This window comes from Dendrobates tinctorius, unplaced genomic scaffold, assembly GCF_039654945.1.
Source record: "Dendrobates tinctorius isolate UK_male_01 unplaced genomic scaffold, ASM3965494v1 ptg000011l, whole genome shotgun sequence".
NCBI classification, from domain to species: domain Eukaryota; kingdom Metazoa; phylum Chordata; class Amphibia; order Anura; family Dendrobatidae; genus Dendrobates; species Dendrobates tinctorius.
Genome location: NW_027361679.1, coordinates 112666200 through 112677896, shown reverse-complemented (window position 1 = coordinate 112677896; position 11697 = coordinate 112666200). Strand labels below are relative to the sequence as shown.

At 41.3% G+C, this 11697-nt stretch overlaps 1 protein-coding gene across 2 annotated transcripts in view; it reads right to left on the bottom strand.

Moving 5' to 3' along the window:
- Positions 1 to 565: 565 nt before the first annotated feature.
- CRLF1 (cytokine receptor like factor 1) overlaps positions 566 to 11697 on the bottom strand; it is a 231137-nt gene continuing 220005 nt past the window's right edge. For both annotated transcript variants that reach the window (XM_073588657.1, XM_073588646.1), the window contains exon 8: positions 566 to 991. In XM_073588657.1, the coding sequence (XP_073444758.1) occupies positions 978 to 991 (14 nt within the window). In that variant the 3' untranslated portion in view covers positions 566 to 977. The remainder of the gene's footprint in view (positions 992 to 11697) is intronic.

Sequence of the window (11697 nt, the reverse complement as noted above, 5' to 3'; positions counted from 1 at the left end):
TATTTGCAAGCACTCTGAGTGCTCCGTATTTCTCCTTACGCAATGTTCACACGTTCAGTATTTGGTCAATATTTTACCTCAGTATTTGTAAGCCAAAGCCAGGAGTGGGTGATAATACAGAAGTGGTGACATGTTTCTATTATACTTTCCTCTGATTGTTCCTCTCCTCATTTTGGCTTACAAATACTGATGTAAAATACTGACTAAATACTGAGCTTGTGAACGCGCCTATAGAAGTGATTTAACAAGTGAGAATCTTTATAATGTTTCATGAGATGCAACATGCAACAACTATATGAGAAAAGCTGCATATGAAATAGGAAGCACATGGAAGTACAGCATAAGCCGTAGATGTCTATAGGTGCTAATTTACATATCTTCTATATTATGGCTGCGTTCAAAAGACCTTGACTGTTTTTCAGTTGAAATTTAATTTGTGAACACTGCTTTTCAGGATTTAAGGAACGCTCAGCATTTTCTTTAATAAAATCACAGATGTTCAAGCTGTGAAAACAAAACTTCATTTCTGTAATTATAGAGAAAATATTTTAATTTTTTAAAAAATATCTAACTGATGACAAGAACATATAAAACACATAAACGCTACATTTCTGTGAGCATTGCAAACATGATCAAAATGTACAAAATTTAAATAAGAAATAAAAATAGGATTCCAGGTAAAACCATTGAACACACACAGTTCTGTAAAAAATAGTCTTATACAAGACTTTTTGGTCACCTTCAAACCGTGATTTCAGGGGTGGAATGTGATGTACATTGAAATGAAAACACGCAAACTTCATCTCTGCTGGAGTCTCTTTCTTTAGAACAACAAAGCTTGCCATCAGGATCTCAAAGGGTGAACTTAAAAGTCTTCCTCAAGGTGATGCTCATGTTTCGCTGCAGCTTTCTGTAAGGTCCTCAGATCCGCTTCCTTTGCGTCCTCCTGCCCGGCTAAAATAAGATGCTATAACTTATCACCTGGTAGAACCTGAAAGCATAGAAAATATCTTCAAGGTACTTTCAGTTTTAAAACAGAACCTTAAATTGGTCTCGTTGGTGGGGATGGTCCTAACTTATTACCTAAGTTCTTGCATGATGATAACATGACTAACCAGAGAAAATAGTGCTTTGTATCTGTTATTACAGGTTGATAACAACAGGGATAATTTATTCATCTATCCATCTAATATACCGTATACCACTATTTTATGTACAAATGATATAAAGAATATTAATTGTGATTGGTCATTTACTTGCACTGTGATCCTTCTTTAATTTTCTTAAAAGGAACCTGTAATTGTAAAAATACACTATTAACCTGCAGATATGGGGTTAGGCTGGGTTCACATTACGTTAGGCAGTCCGTTAGACAGACTGCATTACACCACAGTATGACGCGGTGTAACGCAGTCCGTTAACGCTGCCATTCAGCCCCATTGTCGGGCGTATCGCGACGCATGCCATAAAGCGGCACGCGTTCGTGATGTGCCGTCATTCACTGACGGAGCCTCGGACGCGGGCTGCAGCGTCTGAGGCTCCGTCTCCGCTAGCGCAGATGAATCATCTGTGCTAGTGGGTATAGCATAACGCAATTGCGTTATGCTATACCAATAATGCAGCCCGTCAATGCTAAGCATTGAATGGGCTGCTTAACGTGATGTGAACCTAGCCTTAATCTGCAGGTTAATAGCTTTCTGAAGCTGTCCGGTGCACGCACTGAGAGCCCCGCTGCCAAGAGGAAATTAACTTTATTTCTCCTGACACCCACGGGCTTTCAGTCATTAGGGTGGGACAGGGTAGCATCATGGACATCCAAGATGTCAACAGGGCTCTCAGTGCGTTACACTATTAACCTGCAGATTAACCACATATTTTTATACATGACAGGTTCCCTTTAAAGTAAATTTTAAAAAATATTTATAAGGGTACCACATAGAGATGTACAAATTTATTTGAGCAGAATTGAATTTTATTAAAGTTTTATAAAAATCTGTATTGTCCAGAAAACAGATTTTTTTTTTTTTGTAATTTGCTCTATACAAATTCAGCAAAAAGCTGGTTGCCAGTCATTTTGCTGAACCATAGATGACTGGCAAAAGGATAAAAAAGATAATAATAATACTCATCTCACTGCCCACCTCTTTGACCATCACTGCTCTCTCAGCATGCAATCCTTGGCACTTCTTCTTACTGCCACCACATGCTGAAACCCCAAGCATATTCACACTAAGTAGGCTTCCAGTCGTGACTAGGACTGAGATGTCTATGCACATATACGTCATAAGGTCATAGCAGTGATGTCACAATGTGTGCCACTACCTTGTAACTTCCATGTAAGGCAAGTACTTCAAGCTGTGACTGGGCCTAGGCTAGGACTTCTCTGCAGAGGTGCAGGGACTTCCCAGGCCTAGTCACGGGTGGAAGTTCTGGCCTAGTGTGATGATGCTGAAGGTTTCATAGTGAGGTGGTGATAAGTAGAGGCACCTAAGACCATACATGGAGACAGTGAGCAGCAGAGTTGAGCACTAAGATTATTATAAGTTGTTTTTTTATTCTACATCTTATTTGTATTATGCCCTAGAGTCTTTCCAGACTCCAGAGCATAATAAAAAGACACTCAATTCACAGAGAACAAGATTACTGCAAATGAAATTTATTGAGAAAACCCATGCAATTTGGTGAATTTGAATCTTATCATATCCGCTCATCTTTAGTCCTACAGTGTAAGAGCCACAGTACATGCAGCAATGGTCCACAAATGGAGGCAAATGAGGGTGCGAGTTTGTGATAACATTGAGGTATTGCAGGATAACTTGTACACTCATTTGGACATGGTCTTTATGCCAAATGCACCTGCTTCCTGGTGGGAACCTACTCTTGGAGTGCAAAATATATAATCTTCCTTTAAAATAAAGGGTGGTATAAATAATACATTTTAAATTAAATTATTCTAGATAAACATATACTGTGCTGTATATTCCTCCAGGCATTAACTGCAAAAAATAGATGCTGGAGAGAATACTAGTAAGTTTACTATTTTTGTCAGACATGCAAATAACACAAGCTGCTTTATGTGAATGTAAATAATTTTTTTGGTTTGTTTCATGTAATTTTCATTCATTGTATAATGGGACATTCTGAGACTTTCTAATATGTCTCAATTTTGTTCATTTTTAAAATGTGTTTTTGCTGATCAATTTTACAGCTCATTACAAGAGACCTTTGCTAGATGAACATTTTGTGAAGTATGTTTCTATTCACTGATTGCAGTAAAGATCTTTAAAATGGCAGGGGAATGGAAGACAATGTATATTAGAAAGTTGGAGAGTTTCCATTATATAGTGGAAAAACATAGTTTACATAAAATTGGAAAACCTTTTGATCTGTATTTTTCTTCAGTACTATTGATCTAAAAACAAGAATGGAACCTGGAGTGAATAACAATACTAACAGAAAGGATTTAATTGGGTTTTTTACCCATTCCTGGTTTTATGTGAAGCAAAATGCCAACAAACATACTGACCCCGAATCATCATTGCCATTGAGCCTGTTTTTTGTCTTGTTTTGTTTGCGTTTTCCGCATTTTTGTTCTAACCCATTTCATTCTTCTATTTGTTTTGTAGTCTATACGTGCTCGCCTTTTTTTTTCTTCTGTTTTTCGCCTTGTGAGCTGAGTCTAGCAATTCCAGATGTTTTCAGCTGATTTGTCTACTGCTACTTTTCAAAATGTCTCAAAATTTGTAACAACATTGCCTTGCCTCCCCCTTAATGTATTTTTGAGTATGCCAGCATTTTGCCCCAATTTGTGTGACTTTTTTATGCCAATATGTGTCAAAAAGTCGCAAAAACAGTAGAAGAATAGAAAGAAGACTATTTGTGACTGTGCGCTAAATTCATGAATCACGAGTGTCTTATTGATGAATTTTGTGCCAAAAATGGCAAACTGATACCACAAGAGAAAAAAGGAAAGTGACTTAAAATAAACACAAAAGATAAGTAGTGGCAACAATTTCCTTAATTGTGTGAAGATATAATATTAAATTATCCTACATATGTAAACAATTTTGAAGTGTTTCTTATAACTCATATAAATGATTGTCAGTTTAAACTGGTGTTCCATTATTTTAATGTGATGTCATATCCCCCGGAGATCCCATAAAATTAGGATCTAAGTGAGTCAGTCATCTGGAACAAGTGCTGGTCCTGAGAATTAAGGGAGCAAGTATACTCTGGTATTTCTCCTACACAGTCATGCTCCCGGCCACAGATTTGTTTGTGGCAGCTGATCCTCAACAATCATAAGGTGATGGAAAATACTAACAATAATTAGTAAATGACAAATCTATTTTCTGTTGTTCACTTACTATTTTATTAAAAGGATTTTATCATCACCTTAGACATTTATAACATAACTGGTATGTGTGACATTTATGGTATATCCAGTGCCTATATCATAACTTTCTAAGAAAAGTTTATAGGAAATGGTGGAAATAGCTACAGCAGGAAGATATCACTCAATAATCTGTATTTTGTATTTACATTAGTTATGGACTTCACTTATCACACTATAATATATTAATTTACATAAAAAGGGCTTCTCACCATCTAAAATGTAAAAAATTAAAAAGTTTCCAAAAACAAGCAGCTTTGCAATTTTACTTGTAATTAAAAATCTTATCTGTTCTCAAGAACGCTGAGATTTTAAATCTTACTATTTGTTACTAAGGTTACCAGTCACCACTAGAGTTGAGCGATACCGTCCGATACTTCAAAGTATCGTATCGGATGGTATCGGCCGATCTTTAAAAAAAGTATCGGTATCGCCGATTCCGATACCGGAAGTCCCATTCAAGTCTATGGGACTTCCGGTATCGGAATAAGAAAAACCCTTTCCTGCCCTTGTACAGCCTCTCTGGGGTCTGTACGGGCCTTTCGGGGGGCTGTGCCGGCCTGCCAGGGGGTCTGTGCAGGCTCCGGTGGTCTGTGCCGGCCTGCCGGTGGTCTGTGCAGGCTCCGGGGGGCTGTGCCGGCCTGCCGGGGGGCTGTGCCGGCCTGCCGGGGGACTGTGCAGGCTCCGGGGGGCTGTGCCGGCCTGCCGGGGGGCTGTGCCGGCCTGCCGGGGGGCTGTGCAGGCATCGTCCGATGGGACTACAAGTCCCATCGGGCGATGCCTGCTACCATGACAGTGATTGACACATTAGCCAATGATGGGACAGTAGTAGTCCCATCATCCGGCTAATGTGTTAAATGTAAAAAAAAAAAAAAAAAAAAAAAATTACATGCTACATACATACAACATGCATACTACATACATACTACATTCATACTACATACTACATACTACATACATGCTACATTCATACTACATGCAACATACATACTACATATATACTACATGCATGCTACATACATACTGCATACTACATGCTACATACATACTACATATATACTACATGCATGCTACATACATACTACATGCTACATACATACCACATACATACTACATATATACTACATGCATGCTACATACATACTACATGCTACATATATACTACATGCATGCTACATACATACTACATGCTACATACATACCACATACATGCTACATACATACCACATACATACTACATATATACTACATGCATGCTACATACATACTACATGCTACATACATACCACATACATGCTACATACATACCACATACATACTACATATATACTACATGCATGCTACATACATACTACATGCTACATACATACCACATACATGCTACATATATACTACATGCATGCTACATACATACTACATGCTACATACATACCACATACATGCTACATACATACCACATACATACTACATATATACTACATGCATGCTACATACATACTACATGCTACATACATACCACATACATGCTACATATATACTACATGCATGCTACATACATACTACATGCTACATACATACCACATACATGCTACATATATACTACATGCATGCTACATACATACTACATGCTACATACATACCACATACATGCTACATATATACTACATGCATGCTACATACATACTACATATATACTACATGCATGCTACATACATACTGCATGCTACATGCATGCTACATACATACTACATACATACTACATGCTACATACATACCACATATATACTACATACATACAATACATTCATACAATACATACATAGACATACAGTACATATAACATAGAGTAACATACTTACCAATACTTGTCACATTGTTCCCCGAAGCCATTGTCGTCTACGGAATAAATATTAACATAACAAACCACAAAAATACTCACCCACGATCCGAAGCAGTCCACGAGTGTGTCCCACGACGATCTTGGGTAGAGAACGGCAGCATCAGCTGTTGCTGCCGTTCTCTACGGGCTGCAGGAATCCAATGACGGAAGGTAGGTATCCTTCCGCACTGTATTCCTCCGCCACTTAAAAAAAAAAAAGTCCCTAGTCTCACTTTATGCCATTGCTGTGTGGGAAATTCCCACGCAGCAATGGCATAAAGTGAGACTAGGGACTTTTTTTTTTTTAAGTGGCGGAGGAATACAGTGCGGAAGGATACCTACCTTCCGTCATTGGATTCCTGCAGTCCGTAGAGAACGGCAGCATCATCTGATGCTGCCATTCTCTACCCAAGATCGTCGTGGGACACACTCGTGGACTGCTTCGGATCGTGGGTGAGTATTTTTGTGGTTTGTTATGTTAATATTTATTCCGGAAAGACAATGGCTTCGGGGAACAATGTGACAAGTATTGGTAAGTATGTTACTCTATGTTATATGTACTGTATGTCTATGTATGTATTGTATGAATGTATTGTATGTATGTAGTATATATGTGGTATGTATGTAGCATGTAGTATGTATGTAGTATGTATGTAGCATGTATGTAGTATGTATGTAGCATGCAGTATGTATGTAGTATGTATGTAGTATATATGTAGTATGTATGTAGCATGCATGTAGTATGTATGTAGCATGTATGTAGTATGTATGTAGTATATATGTAGTATGTATGTAGCATGCATGTAGTATGTATGTAGCATGTATGTAGTATGTATGTAGTATATATGTAGTATGTATGTAGCATGTAGTATGTATGTAGTATTTTTTTTTTTTAACATTTAACACATTAGCCGGATGATGGGACTACTACTGTCCCATCATTGGCTAATGTGTCAATCACTGTCATGGTAGCAGGCATCGCCCGATGGGACTTGTAGTCCCATCGGACGATGCTTGCACAGACCCCCGGACATCAGCACAGCCCCCCGGCAGGCCGGCACAGCCCCCCGGCAGGCCGGCACAGCCCCCCGGCAGGCCGGTACAGACCCCCACAGGGTGCACAGACCACCGGCAGGCCGGCACAGCCCCCCGGCAGGCCGGTACAGACCCCGGGCAGTCCACACAGCCCCCCGGCAGGCCGGCACAGCCCCCCGGCAGGCCGGCACAGCCCCCCGGCAGGCCGGCAGAGACCCCCGGAAGGCCCGAAATGACGGCGCATCATGATGCGCACACACCGCGCATCATGATGACGTCAGGCCGTCAATCAACTGAACTTCCGATTCCGATGCCGAATTCCGATATTGAAAAAATATCGGAAGTCGGTATCGGAATTCCGATACAGCAAGTATCGGCCGATACCCGATACTTGCGGTATCGGAATGCTCAACACTAGTCACCACTACACTCTATCAGCAGTGGCAGGTCTACTAGGCAAGAAGCAGGCTTTTCTTACAAGCTCTTTGCTATAGAGTGCTTTGAAGTCGGCCTGTTCACTATATATGGCCAATTAAATTGTCACTGTGCTCCTCCAACCCTGCCAAGACAAAGCAGTGTCTACTTGCTGCATCGGAGAGAGAACTATTTGGGCCAGTGGCACAACCATGCAGCTAGTACAAACTATTAATCATCAGGAGTGCACTAATTTCCTGTAAGCAATAAACCAGGACACAGAACAATTCAACAACTTGAAACAACCTCTTTAAAAAGTGTAAAACTGTACTGTATATTATCAGAAAGTTTGCATTGCTATCTCGCAACATATTTTGATTACTTTTGTAAATAGTAGTTGACAGATTGATGGCTGCAGTGCGCTATGGCATCAGCGTACCATGCAGCTTATTCACACTGAATAATAACAGCTGCAGTACTCAAATAATAACATAGGGCAGCAGGCATCATGATGGTGATTGCTACATCTGTAAGTGGCTTTTTCTTTAGATTAAAGCCCCAATTTATTAAGATTTTTGTCTAAATGAAGGCACTGCTGGAATAAGATGTGCCTAATACATTAAGAGGTATAAAGCGCATCTTACAACTGCCATGTCCCTTCACTGGAAACATTACTCCAGCCAAGGTCTGCCATATATTACTGGCATAACTTATTCCACTTAAGTGGCATAAGTTACTATGAGATTGCCTTTTGAACTCATCCCAAATTGCTGGAGTTGTCTACAAGCTGACGCAAACTGGGACTGCCGTAAAAGTGCCAAATATCACAATTTGTTTGGACAAATTTGAGTTGCTCCAAAACTTAGCATTATTTTAAGGTGTTTTATTCCTTTAGTATATCATTTTTACATTTCAATAGATGCACTTGGAATTTTTTCATTTTTTTACATTGAAGTCATTGGGTTGAAGGATGAAAAGAACAAATGTAACACATGGCATCCAATGCCATAATCCATCTATTTTATGAATAAGTTGTCCCTTTGACAAACAAAAAGGATAAAACTAACAGACTGCAGTGTCAATATTTTTTTCACAAAACTATAAGTCTGGGGTAACACATTGCTTGTTTTTCCACTAAGTCATTAAAAATTAATTGTAAATGGCTTGCTTACTGAGAGTAGCCACTCGGATTCTGCGAAACCATGCCACCATTAACAATAGGAAGCCATCAACAATCCATATGCCTAATTTGGACATGTCCGTGTGTCTGTGCACAATGAATCATCCACAACCCAACCATTTGTCTGTGTGCAATGAGTCATCCACAGCTCAACAGTAACTTAGGTATCCATAGTCAATAGCAGCTAACTGACTATATGCGTGGGTGTAACCATGGATACCTAAGTACTGTAATGCCCCGTATAGGAGTTAATGAGAAAATGAGTGTGAAAATGAGGATGAATGAACTCATGGAGATCAACATCCAACACTGCGGAGACACCATCACGTGTTTCTCAATGCAGTGATTCTAGAGCACTGCCCCCATCCCTTATGGGAAATATGCAAAACATGCAAAACAGAAGCCGCGGAGACACCATCACATGTTTCTCAACGCAAGCAATGACCAGCCAGGTCTTTCCCCGGGAAGGAACAACCACGGGAAGGGCAGTCTCCAATGAAGGAAACCACCTATGCCAAAACATGGTATCCATCCACAGACAGCTGTTTCGGGGTATTGCCCCTCATCAGTGTGGAGTAGGAAACTGGCTGGTAGGAGCAGTCTTTTACTAGGCATTGCTCCTACCAGCCAGTTTCCTACTCCACACTGATGAGGGGCAATACCCCGAAACAGCTGTCTGTGGATGGATACCATGTTTTGGCATAGGTGGTTTCCTTCATTGGAGACTGCCCTTCCCGTGGTTGTTTCTTCCCGGGGAAAGACCTGGCTGGTCATTGCTTGCGTTGAGAAACATGTGATGGTGTCTCCGCGGCTTCTGTTTTGCATGTTTTGCATATTTCCCATAAGGGACGGGGGCAGTGCTCTAGAATCACTGCGTTGAGAAACACGTGATGGTGTCTCCGCAGTGTTGGATGTTGATCTCTATGAGTTCATTCATCCTCATTTTCACAGTCTTTTACTAGGCATTGCTCCTACCAGCCAGTTTCCTACTCCACACTGATGAGGGGCAATACCCCGAAACAGCTGTCTGTGGATGAATACCATGTTTTGGCATAGGTGGTTTCCTTCATTGGAGACTGCCCTTCTCGTGGTTGTTCCTTCCCGGGGAAAGACCTGGCTGGTCATTGCTTGCGTTGAGAAACATGTGATGGTGTCTCTGCGGCTTCGGTTTTGCATGTTTTGCATATTTCCCATAAGGGATGGGGGCAGTGCTCTAGAATCACTGCGTTGAGAAACACGTGATGGTGTCTCCGCAGTGTTGGATGTTGATCTCCATGAGTTCATTCATCCTCATTTTCACAGTCTTTTACTAGGCATTGCTCCTACCAGCCAGTTTCCTACTCCACACTGATGAGGGGCAATACCCCGAAACAGCTGTCTGTGGATGGATACCATGTTTTGGCATAGGTGGTTTCCTTCATTGGAGACTGCCCTTCCCGTGGTTGTTCCTTCCCGGGGAAAGACCTGGCTGGTCATTGCTTGCGTTGAGAAACATGTGATGGTGTCTCCGCGGCTTCTGTTTTGCATGTTTTGCATATTTCCCATAAGGGATGGGGAAAGTGCTCTAGAATCACTGCGTTGAGAAACACGTGATGGTGTCTCCGCAGTGTTGGATGTTGATCTCTATGAGTTCATTCATCCTCATTTTCACATTATTTTACTAAGCATTGCTCCTACCAGCCAGTTTCCTACTCCACACTTATGAGGGGCAATACCCCGAAACAGCTGTCTGTGGATGAATACCATGTTTTGGCATAGGTGGTTTCCTTCATTGGAGACTGCCCTTCTCGTGGTTGTTCCTTCCCGGGGAAAGACCTGGCTGGTCATTGCTTGCGTTGAGAAACATGTGATGGTGTCTCCGCGGCTTCTGTTTTGCATGTTTTGCATATTTCCCATAAGGGATGGGGGCAGTGCTCTAGAATCACTGCGTTGAGAAACACGTGATGGTGTCTCCGCAGTGTTGGATGTTGATCTCCATGAGTTCATTCATCCTCATTTTCACAGTCTTTTACTAGGCATTGCTCCTACCAGCCAGTTTCCTACTCCACACTGATGAGGAGCAATACCCCGAAACAGCTGTCTGTGGATGGATACCATGTTTTGGCATAGGTGGTTTCCTTCATTGGAGACTGCCCTTTCCGTGGTTGTTCCTTCCCGGGTATAGGAGTTAAGTGACATATCTAAAAAGGAGAGGAGCTCTCCCTGGTGACGAGTTAAGGCATAAGCCTTTTTTGAATGTTAACCTGTGAGGCAACATTGGGAGGCAACACTCAGGCAACAGTGTGAGGCAACATTGCAAAGATGGATCAAATCCACCGCGCTGCTGCACGTAGAGAAGTGAATTGCATACGGATGCATAACCTGTGTCTTAGGCTGGTTTCATATTAGCGTTTTTTAGCGCAGCGCATCATGCTCATCCATGCGCATGCGCCATGCGCCCCTATGTTTAACATGGCGGGCACATGGTCTTGCATTTACACATGTTCGTATGCGTTTTTGTGCGCATGCGTTTCTTTGTAGTGTGCGCCTAGGCACGCCCGACACAACCTGTTGCATTTTTGGGTCCGTCCAATGGCGTAAAAAAAACACATGCGCACGCTTGCGCTCGGAAAGCGACAAAATAATGCATTACAGTCAATGGGAACGCAGGCGTGAGCATAGACATGCGCATGCCTGCGTTTGAAATCCCATGTGTTTTAAGAGTTAACATGGCTAGAAATTGGTTAAAATGCATGCGCCTAAAAAAGCAAACACATGCAAAACGCATGATGCGTTTTTCTTTATCGCTTTATTGGG